The sequence below is a fragment of the Heptranchias perlo genome, chromosome 5 (assembly GCF_035084215.1).
Source record: "Heptranchias perlo isolate sHepPer1 chromosome 5, sHepPer1.hap1, whole genome shotgun sequence".
Lineage (NCBI taxonomy): Eukaryota > Metazoa > Chordata > Chondrichthyes > Hexanchiformes > Hexanchidae > Heptranchias > Heptranchias perlo.
In genome coordinates, this window is record NC_090329.1 from 89,528,563 (window position 1) to 89,546,746 (window position 18,184).

The 18,184-nt window shown below is 41.9% G+C and overlaps 1 protein-coding gene across 3 annotated transcripts in view; it reads left to right on the forward strand.

Annotated features, from left to right (window-relative positions):
* snap91a (synaptosome associated protein 91a) overlaps window positions 1–18,184 on the forward strand; it is a 237,765-nt gene that overhangs the window by 155,764 nt on the left and 63,817 nt on the right. For all 3 annotated transcript variants that reach the window (XM_067984781.1, XM_067984782.1, XM_067984783.1), the window contains exons 10-11: window positions 1,701–1,777; window positions 8,154–8,184. In XM_067984781.1, coding sequence (XP_067840882.1) covers window positions 1,701–1,777; window positions 8,154–8,184 — 108 coding nt within the window. The remainder of the gene's footprint in view (window positions 1–1,700; window positions 1,778–8,153; window positions 8,185–18,184) is intronic.

Below are 18,184 nucleotides of genomic sequence, written 5' to 3' on the forward strand. Positions count from 1 at the left end.
TCACCTGATTCCTTTTTCAAGCAAGTGACTAAGATGTCAGTCTTTGAAGTCAATTTTTTTGAACACCACTTTCAAATACAAGAACCTGAGGCTCAGCACTGGTTTCAATCCTGATCTGGGCAGTAGGAGGAAGACTGCTAAACTCTACCAACAATGTTCTCACTCTGCTGCCCACTGCTCTGAGAAAAAAGATAACAGAAAAAGAAAAAGAAAAATGATCTGCTCTCTTAATCTTTTCTGCTTCCTAACCTGCTTCACTTTCCTGAACTTATTTCTTGGAATGGATATCAAGCTACCTTGTGCTCTTTAAATTGTAGTTCAGCATCAACATGCCCATTAAAAAGCTGTATAATGAATTATACCAACGCTTATGAATACTGAGAATATGGTTGTAACTATGCGAACCCTGGCATATAAATGGTCTCAGTTTTAAATACTGTGAATAGTTTAGTTGTGACCACAACAAACCGAGGGTCAGTGCAGATAAATAACAGTCGGGAATAAAAGCAGAAGGTGCAGGAAATACATAGCAGGTTAATCAGCATTTAAAGAAAAGCTAAGTTAATCTTTCGAAGATAAGCCCAATTTTTATATTGGTTGTGACTCCTTTTAATTCAGTCACAATGCATAAGAAGTTTAGACATCATCTCATTTAGAATCACATTCCCAACTTAATTCAATAAGAACGTTGCAAGGGATTCTGTTCGTTTATCTCCAGTTGTTGGCTTGAGATTGAAGCCAAGCCGCGTGGTTCAAACAATATACTGTTTTTTTTTGTTATTTGCAAGACTGGCTGCTCCTTTTGAAATTAGCTGACAGGTACTGAAATCCGCAAAGCCCCAACAACTGTTTTAAGGCAATTTAATTAGCCTGGACTGTTCAAATCGGAGAGATTACATCAAGTCAGTTAACTCCTGCAGTGAATATGATTTTTTTGTCACCTCTTGCTACCTGAATCTAGTTTTCAGACACTGTCAAGGTCTGGATAGAGGATTACAACAATATCTATTTATATGTGGAGGTTGAACTTCTTTCAGAGTGTGGCAACCCATACTTACGATAGAGAATCTAGCTTTTCTTAATTTAAAAAAAAATGGAGTGATCTTCTTGTCAGCAACCAAAACATTATTTCAAAACTTAAATTGGGAAAAGATTGTGAACCACTGTAAACCTGCACTGGTCAGTAGTTGTTTAGTGGAACTTGGCATCATGGTCCCAATGTCAAACCCAGAGTCCCATCAATCCATATAATGTTTGCTATATTAAAAGTGCAGTCTTTACCTTGTAACATCAACAGACTTGGATGTCTTATAAGAAATAGTTCTAGAAGAGGTTGTGCATGGTGTGTGTGTGTCAGTTTAAATTCTTTTCTGCTGTCTTTAAAATTCAAAAACTTGATTGAGATTACCTTTACCCTTGTGCTAGTTTCAGGCCTTTTAATTTTAGGATCTATTAAGAGAATAAATAAAACTTTATACTGAGTTCAAAAGTTTACATTGGACTGAAAGCATGAGGTTTTTTTTGTAATGCATTGGTTTTATGGCGAAAGTAGAAGAAAGCATGCATGTGTAGTGCTTTGCCGTTCTCCAGGCAAATAATTGCAGAAGGTTGCATTTATTTGACACTAGTGCCATATGTAGTTGTCTGGTGAATTACCAGTAAATATATCATGGATATGTTGTGCTGTTACTTTTTTTTAGGCTCCTAGCAGTCTTCTGGAAGCCCTTGAACAACATTTGAATACATTGGAAGGGAAGAAAAATGCAGCTGGCAATAGGTAGGGTCTCCCCTATTTAGACTACACATTTTCATTAAATGAGGGCATGCTGCAGTTCTCACTTTATATTTAGCTTATATTTGCTACTTACCGCTGCGTTATGAGACTTTGTAAATGCAATTATTCCCTTAGTGGTGCTATAAGGTCAGAGATGTTCATGTAAGAGTATTATGACTGAAATATAGTATAAGTAGTATGATAAATCATTAACAATCAGGATTTTATATTGCAAAGCAAGGAAAACATTTTTGCATATTTTAAACAAATAAGTTCCATAAATAATGTTAATTGTCTAAAACCAACTAAATCACAAGTTTATCTGCATTCAGTAATAACCAATCAGAGCACACTCATACCTCTGCAAATTAATGTTTTAAAACTAGCCTTCAGATGATCGTAAATTTGCGATAAAAGCTGGAGTCATAGAAATATACCCTACTTTTCCATTTTTTTTCCTGAAAACCTACACACTGTTGCAGTTCATCAAAATCTTAGATTTTTTTTTCCAGTTAATCTACTTTATACTTTACCCAAAAAAACAGTTGAGAAGTTAAGTGTGTGTTTTTGGAGGAGGGGGTCATAGTTTTGTTTTGGGAAAGATTTGGTGGGATTTGTTTTGTTTTTTGACAGGGAATTAGGGGATACCAGTTTTTGGATTCTGGCTAATATTTGTTAGAGAATATAAAACTAGGGACTGATTACAAGGTGCTTAACCCGGTCCCAAAAATCAGATAACTTGCTACATTTAAATCTTGTGTATTCATTACTTTTATGATGTAAGTTGTGGAATTGATGGGCAGATTTATTTTAGTTTTGCTGTTTTTTGGCATTGTTGAGATTCAAGCTAAGACACTCCATGCAGTCGATAAACAGTGACTATATGTCTGCATTATAGAGTTGATTCTGTCAGAATCGCTAGAAGTTGATCAAAACAAAAAATTAACTGGTATATAGTTTATGCATATTGGAAGTGGTTTTAAAATGCTTGTTAAAAGCCTTGAACAATTACCATTATTTAACCACATTGTTTTAAAAAACACTTTTTTTAAAACTTGCTGAAAATTCTTCTCGTTTTTAATTCCAACATCTTAGAAATCTTCTGGGTTGTGTTTTTTAAAATAAAATTCGGGGAGAATTATACCCTCAAGCATTGTATTAATTTGTCAAAGACTGGTCAAAATTTTCCTGACCTATTGCGACTATAAATACTACAAAACTTATTTTAAAAAAAACATTGGCAGTATGCAATTGTGCAACTGAAGTACCAATGTGTTGCATTACAGAGTGGAAAGGTACATAGGTCAGTTTTCCAATTCCACTCAGTTCCTTATCAGAACCATATTGGTTGAAATCTTTGCTGCCTCCCTGGAGGAGGGATGGAAAATTGGACAGGACTATCATGACATGAGAACATAAGAGATAGGAGCAAGAGTAGACTATATGGCCACTCTAGCCTGCTCCGCCATTCAATAAGATCATGGCTTATCTTCAACCTCAACTTCACTTTCCTGCCCAATCCCCCTATCCCTTGATTCCCCTAGAGTCTACCGATGTCAGCCTTGAACATATTCAACGACTGAGCATCCATAGCCCTCTGGAGTAGAGAATTCCAAAGATTCACAACCCTCTGAGTGAGTGAAGAAATTCCTCCTCATCTCTGTCTTAAATGGCTGACCCCTTATCCTGAGACTATGCCCCCCTAGTTCTAGATTCTCCAGCCAGGGGAAACAGCCACTCAGCATCTACCCTCTCAAGCTCCCTCAGAATCTTGTATGTTTCAATGAGATCCCCTCTCATTCTTCTAAACTCCAGAGAATGTAGACCCATTCTACTCAATCTCTCGTCATAGGACGACCCTCTCATCCCAGGAAACAATCTAGTGAACCTTCATTGCACCCTCTCTGAGGCAAATATATCCTTCCTTAGATAAGGTCAAAATCCTGGAACTCCCTACCTAACAGCACTGTGGGGGAACCTTCACCACACGGACTGCAGCAGTTCAAAAGGGTGGCTCACCACCACCTTCTCAAGGGCAATTAGGGATGGGCAATAAATGCTGGCCTTGCCAGCGACGCCCACGTCCCATGAACAAAGAGACCAAAACTGTACACAGTACTCAAAGTGTGGTCTCACCGAAGCCCTGTACAATTGTAGTAAGACTTCCTTACTCTTGTATTCCAACTCCCTCGCAATAAAGGCCAACATGCTATTTGCCTTCCTAATTGCTTGCTGTACCTGCATGCTAACTTTTTGTGTTAGTAGATCACTGCCATGCACCTTGGCTAGCGAAAGGAAACAGAGGTTTTGAATTTAGAATCCATAAGGAGAAAACAGAGCGACATGTTTTTCATTGGCGAGTAACAGCTTAATTAAAAAATTTTGAAAAATTCAAGGATGTGGCTTCTAGCTAAATACTAGAAATAGGAATGTACTCCTCTTGTTTTCCTGATTTGCCAAATGTAGAAGTGAAGGAGTAAGTATGTTACTGACACTTTGTATTAGAGCTATGAAGCTAAAATATACTTGAATTTGTATAATGTTCGTCATGCCAATGAATGTCAGAGCTCGAAACTTAAATTAACCCATTGATCAAAAACATTTGACTGGAGTCATTAAGAACTTGTACATACAATTCCCACACCTGAATAAACAGTACCTTTGTAATATACAGGGGAATTTTTTTAATTATTAAAATGCCACTGGTAATCATTTATTTTCTCTTTTTTAAATTTAAAAGCTTACTTTTGTGAAAGTGAATTTTAAAACTTGTTTCTTTCCTGCTGCCTTGGAATCTTAGTGAAGGGTAAGTTTTTAACACATTATATCTGCATTAGAAGAGGCTGCAAAAACATGAAAGGATATTTGCGCTGTACGTTAACTATCGATGGTGGAGGTGGTCATTATATCCATCGGAGTTAAACTGAAACCACCAGTTTTTCTTTCTTTTCAGCTTGCTCCCAGTTTTCTACCCCAAATAAGGGAAGTAAAATTAACAGTTCTAAAAAGAAAATCTGCTATTGCTTGTTAACTAGTTTTTCAAGAAAAGCACAGCAATTTTCTGCTGGGGGACCTTTAAACAGCTAGCTTAGAAATTGTCTTGCCTGCTGAACTGGAGTTAATTCAACAATGAAGCAGCAATACCTTTTAGGGCACTCATGCACTTTTCTGTTACTACTGCATTAACTGGCTCAGTGTTACCATTGATGAGAATAGGGAGCCCGAGAACACAGCTAGCAACGGGACTATGCACCATTACTATCAGGATTTTGAATAGTTCGTAATATTCACACTTACTTTAAGCAGCTTGGGGGCATGCTAAACTGGTGAGCACTAAACTATTGAAAAGCATCGATGCACTGCTCAGTTGTATATTTCATTCTTCCTCAAGAGAATTTAAAATCTCACTGTTGGGATGCTGCTGAACCAAATCATTGCAGGTACAAAGAATACCAGAGCTAACTAAGAAATTATGTTAAATATTTTTAATACAAGCTGTAGACTCAAACGATGGGCACACTTTAAAATTTGCTTTGTGGTTTACTTTCTTTCTGATTTCAACACTTGAAGTTGATCATCAATCAGCCTTTCAGAATCTAGAGTGGCCTTGTCAATAAATTACACTGCTTAATTTTATGCAGTTTCCCTTTCCCAGGAGTTGGAGTAATGTCCTTCGTCATTACTTGATTAAGTAGTTGTCAAAACATTTGAGGCACAAAATGTGCATTAATGCAGGCAAATCCTAATTTGCAGGTAAGGCTAACCAGGTCCATTGGAACAGTATCACCCAGTGAAAAACTGAGGTTATTAACATTAGTATTTATTGCCATTAAAATAAAAAATGATGAGATTAGAAACAGAAAACAACTCCAGTGTTACTGGTAAATTAGTAGTTTAGCAGCAACTTAAAACTTGGAAAACTGGGCCATAGTCATTGTGGTTAATCCTTAAGGGGCGATGATGGATGAAGTGAAGGCCTTTCTAGAAATGTATCCTGTCATATATAATTGAAGAGGTTTCGGCCCTCTTCTCTCCCTGCACCACCCCCCCCTCCATTTTGGTTATCTCTAGTCTATGAATTACCTGAAATAGAGAATTTCAAATCTACAATTAAAATTGTATCATCGCCTCTTGGGAAGAATGAATGGCTGCAAGCTGTTTGCAATACAAGTGACACTATTGTGTTGTAAATTGAATAAATGGGACTTGAGGTTTGTTTTGTCTTCAAAGTGCTCTTTTCACAGGAAATAATGTAAATTGTCTAGATAAATGTCTCATTACTTAATTTAAAGCTACAATGGCCCAGAAATGCATTTTTAAATTAATCATTAATTTAAACATCTAAAGCATATTCTGTTCAGAAGATTCTTAAAACGTATGCTGAATGGTGTACTTCAAAAATCCCACTGAATTAAGTGCAATATTTGTTCCCATCACTTTCAGAACTAAGTTCAAATCAGCATTTTATGATGCATAAAATAGTTTTACGGGAACATGCCAGCTTGTATTCATGGTCTCTCAACTCTTGAACATCTCGCAGAGCTTGTAGATTTTTATTGCATATGTACCTCTGTCTTGTCCGGCTCTGTCCTGCCCCTCTAAACAGCCCTGATTATTTTAAGAAGTTTGTCTCGTGATAGTGTGTTGGGAAGTAATTTAATACCCAGTGTTCCCTGTTGAGTTCCAATCCGCAGTCATGCCAGAAAGGAGTTGAACAGATGTTTTCCCACATGGATAGAAATTTGAAACAAATGGTCACCTGCACTGTGCTTGTGCACCTCTTGGTAGCTGGTTGGGTGGAGGATTGGCATTATTCTAGGTGGTCTCCAGCGAGGGAGATGGGGTTGGGGGAGAAAAGCTGAAACTGCACAAAAATACTAATTTTGCACTTTTAACAGATCTGCAATTTTAATTGCAAAATGTCAGCATACACATTTTTGTATTTGAGTTGGAATCACAAGCATAATATAAATACATTGTACGTTGCTTGGGGAGGAGATTAACATTCAAGTCGCCACTGTTTGATGTACAGTATGTAGTATATTATAGCAAGCAAATCCATTCTGGAGACCAAATTAGTGGGAATCAAAATGAGAACATGATGCAAATGGATTTATTCAATTAAGTGGATTTAAATAAATTATGTATTTATATAGTCATTGACATATTTTACACCAGACTTAAGCAATTAAATGGAATTTGTTGTACAAACTTTTGACATTTTTAATGATCTTGTTGCTGGATTACAGCTGCCATAGAAGAAAATGATGTAGCTATAGTAGAGCATAACTTAAGCAATATTCTGTGCTAGTTTTCTAACAAACAAGAATGCAAGATTTTATTAATATTATGTACATATATTTTAAGGATACAAAAATTATTTCCCCCCCCCCCTCCTTGGTCTTCCTGGACCTTGCACTGATTGGAACTAGGATAGTAGTGAATTCACTCTGTGCTACTCTGAATCAGTTGCCAAGATCACAGGAATGCTCAGTTAATTTGGTAACTGGGTCATTAAATTTGAGCCCTACACCAGGATTTGATCTAGGCTGGCATTTCCATGTGCAGAGTGTGTGGCTGACACAGTGGTGTCAGTAATGAGTTGGAGGTGGGGCAAGACTTATGGCCAGCAGGACTTGCAGCAAAAGGTGTATTTTACATATGTTGCCTTAAATGTGTGCTGCGTTTTCAGAGGTGCTATCTTTCAGAGACTTTATGTCTCTGTTTATTGAGATTAAATTTAAGTTGTAATGGAAGACGATAGGATTGGTATTCTGGAAGGATGAAAATAAATGAGCTGAAGTACCTTCGCCCAAACCTATCTTGCAATCATAAGGACTTGCACAACACCAAGTTACAGTCCAACAGTTTTATTTTAAATCACAAGCTTTCGGAGCTTTCCTCCTTCCTCACCCGACGAAGGAGGATAGCTCCGAAAGCTTGTGATTTAAAATAAAACTGTTGGACTATAACCTGGTGTTGTGCAAGTCCTTACATTTGTCCACCCCAGTCCATCACCGGCATCTCCACATCATATCTTGCAATCAGCACAGGAAGCAATTGTTTTCTCCCTCCCCATAGGAGTCAGGCTGAGATTAGACACTCAGCAGAGTAGAGGAGTCAAACCTGTGTCCTACTGACTTTGCAGTGCTGCATTTTGATGCGTCAGCAAATGGCATCACTATGTAGTCCTGTTCTACAAATATATTTGTTCAGAGAATTTTATTTCATATCGTTCAGAAACACCTTTTCTCAATATCAAAAATGCAAACAGCACGTGAAAATAATACTTGGTCCCTATGGTATCTTTGCAGGTAAAGTTGGAGATAATTTTTTTTTAAAAAACAAATGTTTTCATTTTTTTTTCCACCTCTTTTAGGACTACTGGAGCACCAACGCAAGCGAATATGGTAATAATTGTTGAATTGTATTTTAAAGAGGGTACAGAATGGGATATCGGTTTATTCCTCATGAGAAAGACTTTAAAACAATAAAATCCTCTAATTGTGTGCATATATGCGTGTTTGTATAATAAATGTTAGATACAGTTTGGTTAAATTAATATATTAAAATAGTCTTTGTCCATGTGTTTCTATTAAGGATGAAAAACAATTAAATGTTTTCCATCAGGCAGTTAGTTATAGGAAATATTTTTCCCCTCTCTTCATCCACCCCAAAAAATGATTAGACCTGTTGTATAAGAACTGTTGACTATATAGTCACAGATCAGTAACTAGTGTTACCTGTTGTTCAGCTCAAACTTTTTTTTATCCTTAAGCAATGCAAAATTCAGAGCATAACCATGGAATTGCATTGTTTTGTAGTGGATTATAAAAATTTAACAGCATGAAGTTCCAAGCAGAAGGCCCAGAAGAGGTGAAATAATATTTAATGTTTTTTTTGACTACTAACTGTTCATTGTGCATCAGAGTGTGTTTTGGGAAGTTATTTTTCTGCCTGCATCTAAAGAAACCCCGACCATAACTTTTAGTAAACTTTTTTTAAAACTTGAATATTTAAAGCTTTTTAATCCAACATTTTATTACCTGAAATTGTTAGAATGTGTTTTTATTGCAAAATTGCTGTTAAAATGTGAATTGTAAGCTATTCATAGGCATTATGTTGAGTTATAGAAAAGGAGTTTGCATGAGTAACTGACATTTGGATGATACTTTGAGTTGGTCTTAATTGTTTTTCAAAAGACATGGAAAATGTTTGGTTTCACAAGGGAGGAAAACATCCAAAAATCATGTAAGTTCTAACACATTTGTGTTTCTATGTTAAGTTTACATTTAAAATGCAGAACATCAACATGTGCATTGATGCACCAAGGAACAGATCCTAGCAAAGTGTTGAAGAAACTGAGTCTTCTAGGGCAATGCCACGCCACCATTTATCTTAGAAACAAAATTTGAATATAAGTAACCCAGTGGTTAAATCTACAGTGGATATTCAGACAAGACTTCTAAAACTTTTGAAGTTAGATTTGCTCAAATCCCCCTCTACTCCCCATGTTTGAGATGGACTGTTCCAATAAGTCCAGAAGAGATTTGGCATACAACAGTGTTCAACATTGTGAATTGTTAAATATACAGTGACTGCTACTGCACCCATAATTTTTCCATTTTTAGATTTTTCACACAATCTATGCATTTTTGATTTTTTTGTAATTAGCACAGGGCCCGAACTCTGAAAGCACCCCTGAGTGTTTCTGGCATCTAAAACCAAAATGTAATCATTCTGCTGTAGCCGAATGGGTAATAAAATAATGGGCAAGGACAAGAAAAGTCCATTCATAGAATCATAGAAGTTACAACATGGAAACAGGCCCTTCGGCCCAACATGTCCATGTCGCCCAGTTTATACCACTAAGCTAGTCCCAATTTCCTGCACTTGGCCCATATCCCTCTATACCCATCTTACCCATGTAACTGTCCAAATGCTTTTTAAAAGACAAAATTGTACCCACCTCTACTACTGCCTCTGGCAGCTCGTTCCAGACACTCACCACCCTTTGAGTGAAAAAATTGCCCCTCTGGACCCTTTTGTATCTCTCCCCTCTCACCTTAAATCTATGCCCCCTCGTTATAGACTCCCCAACCTTTGGGAAAAGATTTTGACTATCCACCTTATCTATGCCCCTTCATTATTTTATAGATTTCTATAAGATCACCCCTTAACCTCCTACTCTCCAGGGAAAAAAGTCCCAGTCTGTCTAACCTCTCCCTATAAGTCAAACCATCAAGTCCCGGAAGCATCCTAGTAAATCTTTTCTGCACTCTTTCTAGTTCAATAATATCCTTTCTATAATAGGGTGACCAGAACTGTACACAGTACTCCAAGTGTGGCCTCACCAATGCCCTGTACAACTTCAAGTTGTACAGGGCATCGCCATTGAAAATCACCCTCTATTATCCCAACTAACTTAATCTCTCCTCATAGGACAATCCTCTCATCCCAGGAGTCAATCTAGTGAACCTACGTTTTACTGCCTCTAAAGCAAGTATATTCTTCCTTAGGTAAGAACACAAACGGTACACAGTACTCCAGGTGAGGTCTCGCCAAAGCCCTGTACAATTGCAGCGAGACTTCCTTACTCTTGTACTCCAACTCCCTTGCAGTAAAGGCCAACATATCACTTGCCTTCCAAATTGCATGCTGTACCTGCATGTTAACTTTGTGTTTTGTGTACAAGGACACCCAAATCCCTCTGAACACATATTTAATAGTCTCACCATTTTTTTTTAAATTCTGTTTTTTATATTTTTCCTATTGAAGTGAATAACGTCGCATTTCCCCATATTATACTCCGCCTGCCACCTTCTTGCCCACTCACTTAACCTGTCTATATCCCTTTGCAGACTCTTTAGGGTAAATTTTAACCCCAAAGAACAGGTGGGTTGGGGGCGGGTGGGTAGTGAAAATTGTCTGTTTTGGAGTGGGACCGCACCCCAGCTCCAACCTACTGACTTCCAGGTTTGACCCAAACGCATCTGGGTGCGTGGACGCTTCTGAAACCCAGAAGTCCTGCCAGGATGATATTTAAAGGGCCAGTTGAGGTACTTATCGTTGTTAAAGATGTTAAATTTTTGTGGTTTGAATGACAGAAGCCATTTTAACTGCTTCTGAATGTGTCTCCCCTGGCCTCTGAAACGTGCCATGGAAATGGAGGTGAGTTGCAGCGGCACCCATTTGGACCTTGAAACCAGTGATTGACAGATGTAAAGAGAAAGTGTGTTTTTGCAGCAGGGCAGTCAGTTCTCTCAGACAAACCTTCGGCTTGGGAGTTCTTTGTGTTTAGTCTGAGATTTCTTGGTTGACACTCAAATATGTGTGAGCACAAGAATTCTACCTACGTTTTGGACCCCCTCAAACTGACACCATCAGGATGGGGGGTGTAATGGATTTATTCAGCAGTACATCTGAGGAGGAGGCAATCACCATCCACACAGGCACGGTGTGCAGTTCTGGTAGTTGCAGCTCCACAAGACAGAGGTGCGCCACAAGGACCTGCAGAAGAGCAGATAGGGACCAACGGAGGGGCTGAGGTTGCAGGAGGTACTATCCATGTGAGGGGTCTACAGACAGAGGCTGAGCTTCCTGGACCTCAGAGGAAGCAGTGCTTACAAAGGCTCAGATTGAGTCGCCAGGTAGTCGCAGACATCTGCAGGATCCTTCATGCAGAGCTGCTCCCGGCTGGGCCTGGTGGCCAAGCATTGCCCGTCGCAGTTAGTCATCCCTGCCCTCAATTTCTTCACCTCCGGATCCTTCCAGTGCGCCACTGGTGACATCACCAGGATCTCTGTCACCTGCACATAAGTATATACGACATATCATGGATGGCTTGTTTGCCAGGGCACCTGACTAGGTCAACTTCCCCATTGATGACATCAGCCAGACTGTGAGGGTTTCATCTCTCGCTTGCTTCCCACCGGTACAAGGTGCAATTGATTGCACACACGGAGCAATCCAAGGAACTACATGTGAGCCAGGACTGTTCATCTCATCAACCGAAAGGGCTATCACGCCATTAATGCGCACCGGAAGAGGTTACTGCAGGTGTGTGCCAAATTCCCTGGCAGCTGCCATGATTCCTTCATTTTGCACAAATCCAACATCCTGGCCCCCTTCAACACACAAAACAGACTTAAGGGATGGCTCCTTGGAGACCAGGGATACCCCCTCGAGATGTGGCTCATGACACCTCTGAGAAACCCTTGTAAGGCCACTGCTAATGTATCTGTCTGTCTGTTTAAGGCAGCAGAATATTGGTCACCCTGAGTCCGCACGGCCGTTATCGGGGCCTGAATGGACTCATTTGTGAGCCGTGCTTGAATTACCATGGAGTCTACCATTCCATCCATCGCAGACATTCCCACACTTACCTGCAACATCAGTCCACTAATGCTGGAGGTGGACTCCTCTATCCTCTCCGCTATTATGGAGAGCATGTGTGGCACGTCTTCCACTACCTCGCAAAGGTGCATCTGTACCTCGATCATTCTCCTTTTTTCAAGGATGGTCCCTGGGGTTCAACATCTGTGTCTAGCTGAGCAGAGCTTGAAGTGGAATGCACCCACTGACCTGGACTCTCCACAGCTGTCCCTGCCACCAGTATCTGCTCGTGCTCAGTTGTGTGTGCTGAATCACCAGGTGACAATCCAACGAACTCTCTAATAGGACCCACCGAGATATGAGTATCTGCACTAGTGCATGGCTCACTATAACGTGACGATGCACCCTCAGAGGCAGGGAGCTCCTCTGAGGAATCGCTCTCGTCCACGTCATATGCCTCTTCAGCACTCCTTGAAGGCCCTTGAAGAGAACATACAACAATATTAAGAATCATCACAGAAGTGATGTTGCAATGAGTATCCTGAGCTGTGCAACAGGTCAGTTATTGATAGCATCAATTCATGTTGCGTGTGAGGGATGTTAAACTTCTGTTATCAGACATTTGCAGGGTGCCAGTCTCCGCATCTCCGGCCAGGCATTCCTGCATCTGGCTGAGTTCCAAGGCCGCTGCCTCCGTCTTTGTCAGGGGCACTATTTGTAGTAGCCCCTCTCCAGTCATCCTCCTCCTGTGCATTTTGCACTCTTTTCTCCTACAAGGCGAGAAAGAACAGATGAGTGAGGGTGATGGGGTCACCCAGTGGATGCATTGCTTTGGGTGAGGTTGCCCATGAAAGAGATACATCAGAGGGTGACTGGCAGACAGATTCATGACATTGCATCAGTATTGGGGTGAGTGGGAGTGATGAGTTCACAAATGGGGAGGTGAGGAAGTACACAAAGTGCAGGTAAGTTGATAATGAGAGTTAAGTGGGTGTGAGATGTGATGTGATGGATTAGGCTTGGCAAGACAGAGTGAGGGGGGGAGCAATGTACATCACAGGATGTAGGTGAATTAGTAACTGTACTCACTTTTTCTGGCCTGGTTAGGTCATTAAAGCGCTTCCTGCACTGCACCCATGACCTTGCCATGGTGCTCCTTCTGCTCTTCTCCTCTGCCATCTCGAGCCAGGCTTTCGTGGCAGAAACAGGGTGCTTCCTCCTATCACCCGGGTACAGTATGCCCCTCCTGCTCCTCGCACCAGCCAGTGGCAGCTCAAGTGAAGAGTCAGTAAACCGGGGTGCTGGCTTCGTCCTTTGATGTTCCCTGTCTTTAAATTTCTCCTTTCTCCCTCAAAATCCATGGTTGCAATGTCCCTTTAAACACTCCAGCTCCCTGCATGTCATTTGGGTGCGCAGTACGCCCGCTGCGCAGCTTATAGAATCATAGAATCATACAAGTTACAACATGGAAACAGGCCCTTTGGCCCAACATGTCCATGTCGCCCAGTTTATACCACTAAGCTAGTCCCAATTGCCTGCACTTGGCCCATATCCCTCTATACCCATCTTACCCATGTAACTGTCCAAATGCTTTTTAAAAGACAAAATTGTACCCGCCTCTACTACTGCCTCTGGCGGCTCGTTCCAGACACTCACCACCCTTTGAGTGAAAAAATTGCCCCTCTGGACCCTTTTGTATCTCTCCCCTCTCACCTTAAATCTATGTCCCCTCGTTATAGACTCCCCTACCTTTGGGAAAAGATTTTGACTATCGACCTTATCTATGCCCCTCATTATTTTATAGACTTGTATAAGATCACCCCTCAACCTCCTACTCTCCAGGGAAAAAAGTCCCAGTCGATCTAACCTCTCCCTATAAGTCAAACCATCAAGTCCCGGCAGCATCCGAGTAAATCTTTTCTGCACTCTTTCTAGTTTAATAATATCCTTTCTATAATAGGGTGATCAGAACTGTACACAGTATTCCAAGTGTGGCCTTACTAATGTCTTGTACAACTTCAACAAGACATCCCAACTCCTGTATTCAATGTTCTGACCAATGAAACCAAGCAAGCTGAATGCCTTCTTCACCACCCTATCCACCTGTGACTCCACTTTCAAGGAGCTATGAACCTGTACTCCAAGATCTCTTTGTTCTATAACTCTCCCCAACGCCCTACCATTAACGGAGTAGGTCCTGGCCCGATTCGATCTCCCAAAATGCATCACCTCACATTTATCTAAATTAAACTCCATCTGCCATTCATCAGCCCACTGGCCCAATTTATCAAGATCCCGTTGCAATCCTAGATAACCTTCTTCACTGTCCACGATGCCACCAATCTTGGTGTCATCTGCAAACTTACTAACCATGCCTCCTAAATTCTCATCCAAATCATTAATATAAATAACAAATAACAGCGGACCCAGCACCGATCCCTGAGGCACACCGCTGTTCACAGGCCTCCAATTTGAAAAACAACCCTCTACACCCACCCTCTGTCTTCTGTCGTCAAGCCAATGTTGTATCCAATTGGCTACCTCACCTTGGATCCCGTGAGATTTAACCTTATGTAACAACCTACCATGCGGTACCTTGTCAAAGGCTTTGCTAAAGTCCATGTAGACCACGTCTACTGCACAGCCCTCATCTATCTTCTTGGTTACCCCTTCAAAAAACTCAATCAAATTCGTGAGACATGATTTCCTCTCACAAAACCATGCTGACTGTTCCTAATCAGTCCCTGCCTCTCCAAATGCCTGTAGATCCTGTCTCTCAGAATACCCTCTAACAACTTACCCACTACAGATGTCAGGCTCACCGGTCTGTAGTTCCCAGACTTTTCCCTGCCTCCCTTCTTAAACAAAGGCACAACATTTGCTACCCTCCAATCTTCAGGCACCTCACCTGTAGCTGTCGATGATTCAAATATCTCTGCTAGGGGACCCGCAATTTCCTCCCTAACCTCCCATAACGTCCTGGGATACATTTCATCAGGTCCCGGAGATTTATCTACCTTGATGCGCGTTAAGACTTCCAGCACCTCCCTCTCTGTAATATGTACACTCCTCAAGACATCACTATTTATTTCCCCAAGTTCCCTAACATCCATGCCTTTCTCAACCGTAAATACCGATGCGAAATATTCATTTAGGATCTCACCCATCTCTTGTGGTTCCGCACATAGATGACCTTGTTGATCCTTCAGAGGCCCTACTTTCTCCCTAGTTGCTCTTTTGCCCTTTATGTATTTGTAGAAGCTCTTTGGATTCACCTTTGCCTTATCTGTCAAAGCAATCTCATGTCCCCTTTTTGCCCTCCTGATTTCTCTCTTAACTCTACTCCGGCAATCTCTATACTCTTCAAGGGATCCACTTGATCCCAGCTGCCTATGCATGTCATATGCCTCCTCCTTCTTTCTGACTAGGGCCTCAATCTCCCGAGTCATCCAAGGTTCCCTACTTCTACCAGCCTTGCCCTTTACTTTATAAGGAATGTGCTTACCCTGAACCCTGGTTAACACATTTTTGAAGGACTCCCACTTACCAGACGTCCCTTTGCCTGCCAACAGACTCTCCCAATCAACTTCCGAAAGTTCCAGTCTAATACCATCAAAATTGGCCTTTCCCCAATTTAGAATTTTAACTTTTGGGCCAGACCTATCCTTCTCCATAGCTATCTTAAAACTAATGGAATTATGATCACTGGTCCCAAAGTGATCCCTCACTAACACTTCTGTCACCTGCCCTTCCTTATTTCCCAAGAGGAGGTCAAGTTTTGCCCCCTCTCCAGTCGAGCCATCCACATACTGAATGAGAAATTCCTCCTGAATACACAACAAATTTCTCTCCATCCAAGCCCCTAATGCTATGGCTGTCCCAGTCAATGTTGGGAAAGTTAAAGTCCCCTACTATTACCACCCTATTTTTCTTGCAGCTGTCTGTAATCTCCTTACATATTTGCTCCTCAATTTCCTGTTGACTATTTGGTGGTCTGTAGTACAATCCTATCAACGTGATCTCTCCCTTCTTATTTTTCAGTTCTACCCATATCGACTCCGTGGGCGAACCCTCGGATATATCCTCTCTCACTACTGCCGTGATGTTCTCCCTAATCAAGAACGCAACTCCCCCTCCTCTCTTACCTCCTGCTCTATCTTTCCTATAGCATCTGTACCCTGGAATATTTAGCTGCCAGTCCTGCCCCTCCCTTAGCCATGTTTCAGTAATAGCTATAACATCCCAGTCCCATGTACCCATCCATGCCCTGAGTTCATCTGCCTTGCCCATCAGACTTCTTGCATTGAAATAAATGCAGTTTAGTCTAGACTTGGTCTTTGCCGTGCTTTCTCAGACCATTTGTCCGGTCATGTTTTGTACACTCTCCCTTACTGCCTTTTGTTTCTGTCACCACTTTACCTCCCACTGACTTCCTGCATCGATTCCCATCCCCCTGCCACTTTAGTTTAATCCCTCCCCAACAGCACTTGCAAACACTCCCCCTAGGACATTGGTTCCAGTCCTGCCCAGATGCAGACCGTCCAATTTGTACTGGTCCCACCTCCCCCGGAACCGGTTCCAATGTCCCAGGAATTTGAATCCCTCCATCTTGCACCATCTCTCAAGCCACGTATTCATCCTAGCTATCCTGTCATTCCTACTGTGACTAGCCCGTGGCACTGGTAGCAATCCTGAGATTACTACCTTTTGAGGTCCTACTTTTTAGTTTAACTCCTAACTCCCTAAATTCAGCTTGTAGGACCTCATCCCGTTTTTTACCTATATCGTTGGTACCTATATGCACCACGACAACTGGCTGTTCACCCTCCCCCTCCAGAATGTTCTGCAGCCGCTCCGAGACATCCCTGACCCTTGCACCAGGGAGGCAACATACCATCCTGGAGTCTCGGTTGCGTCCGCAGAAACGCCTGTCTATTTCCCTTACAATCGAGTCCCCTATCACTATAGCTCTGCCACTCTTTTTCCTGCCCTCCTGTGCAGCAGAGCCAGCCACGGTGCCATGAACCTGGCCGCTGCCACCTTCCCCTGGTGAGCCATCTCCCACAACAGTATCCAAAACGGTATACCTGTTTGAGAGGGGGATGGCCACAGGGGACCCCTGCACTACCTGCCTGCACCTCTTACTCTTCCTGGTGGTCACCCATTCACTTCCTGCCTGTACTGCCTTTACCTGCGGTGTGACCAACTCGCTAAACGTGCTATCCACGAGTTTCTCTGCATCGCGGATGCTCCACAGCGAGTCCACCTGCAGCTCCAGCTCCGAGATACGATCGGTCAGTAGCTGCAGGTGGACACACTTCCTGCACACATGGTCGGCAGGGACACTGGTAGTGTCCATGACTTCCCACATCTTGCAGGAGGGGCATATCACGGGTGCGAGGTCTGCTGCCATGATTTGCCTTGGCTTAGTTAGCCCTTTTAAATTACGTTGAAATTTGAAAATGTAAACTATACCAGGGACCTAGGTTCACTTTAAAAAAAAAAACTACCTGCTATAAAAGCTGCTTAGTTTCCCAGCTCTTAGTTTAAACCAATGCCCTAATTTAGAGAAGAAAAAAAAACAGTAATACTCACCAACCAATCACTTACCTGCTGTCCTGTGACGTCACTCCTTGGTTTTCTGTTGTTGTTTTTGATCCGATCAGGTCCGCCGCCGCTCTGGTCTCGGGCCTCGGGCCGCCGCTCTTTTATCCCCGCTCTCGGTCTCTCTCCTCTGCTCCCGATCAGGTCCGCCGCCGCTCTGGTCTCTGGCCTCGGGCCGCCGCTCTTTTATCCCCGCTCTCGGTCTCTCTCCTCTGCTCCCGATCATCTGCATCCATGGCTTCCCACAGAGTGAGCCCTGGATCTCAACCATGCAGTCCTGAGAAGTTAGTGAATGAAGACCAAGCTATTTTCCACAAAGAAGTAGACACTTGGGAGCATCCAGTGTTTTTGGCTGCTTGCCCCTGGGAGGAGTGGACATCCTACCAGTAGTAGATAGGCCAGCTTTTATGTATGTTGTTACATCATGATAGTATCAGATTTAGATGTTATATTAGAGCTGACACACTGTGA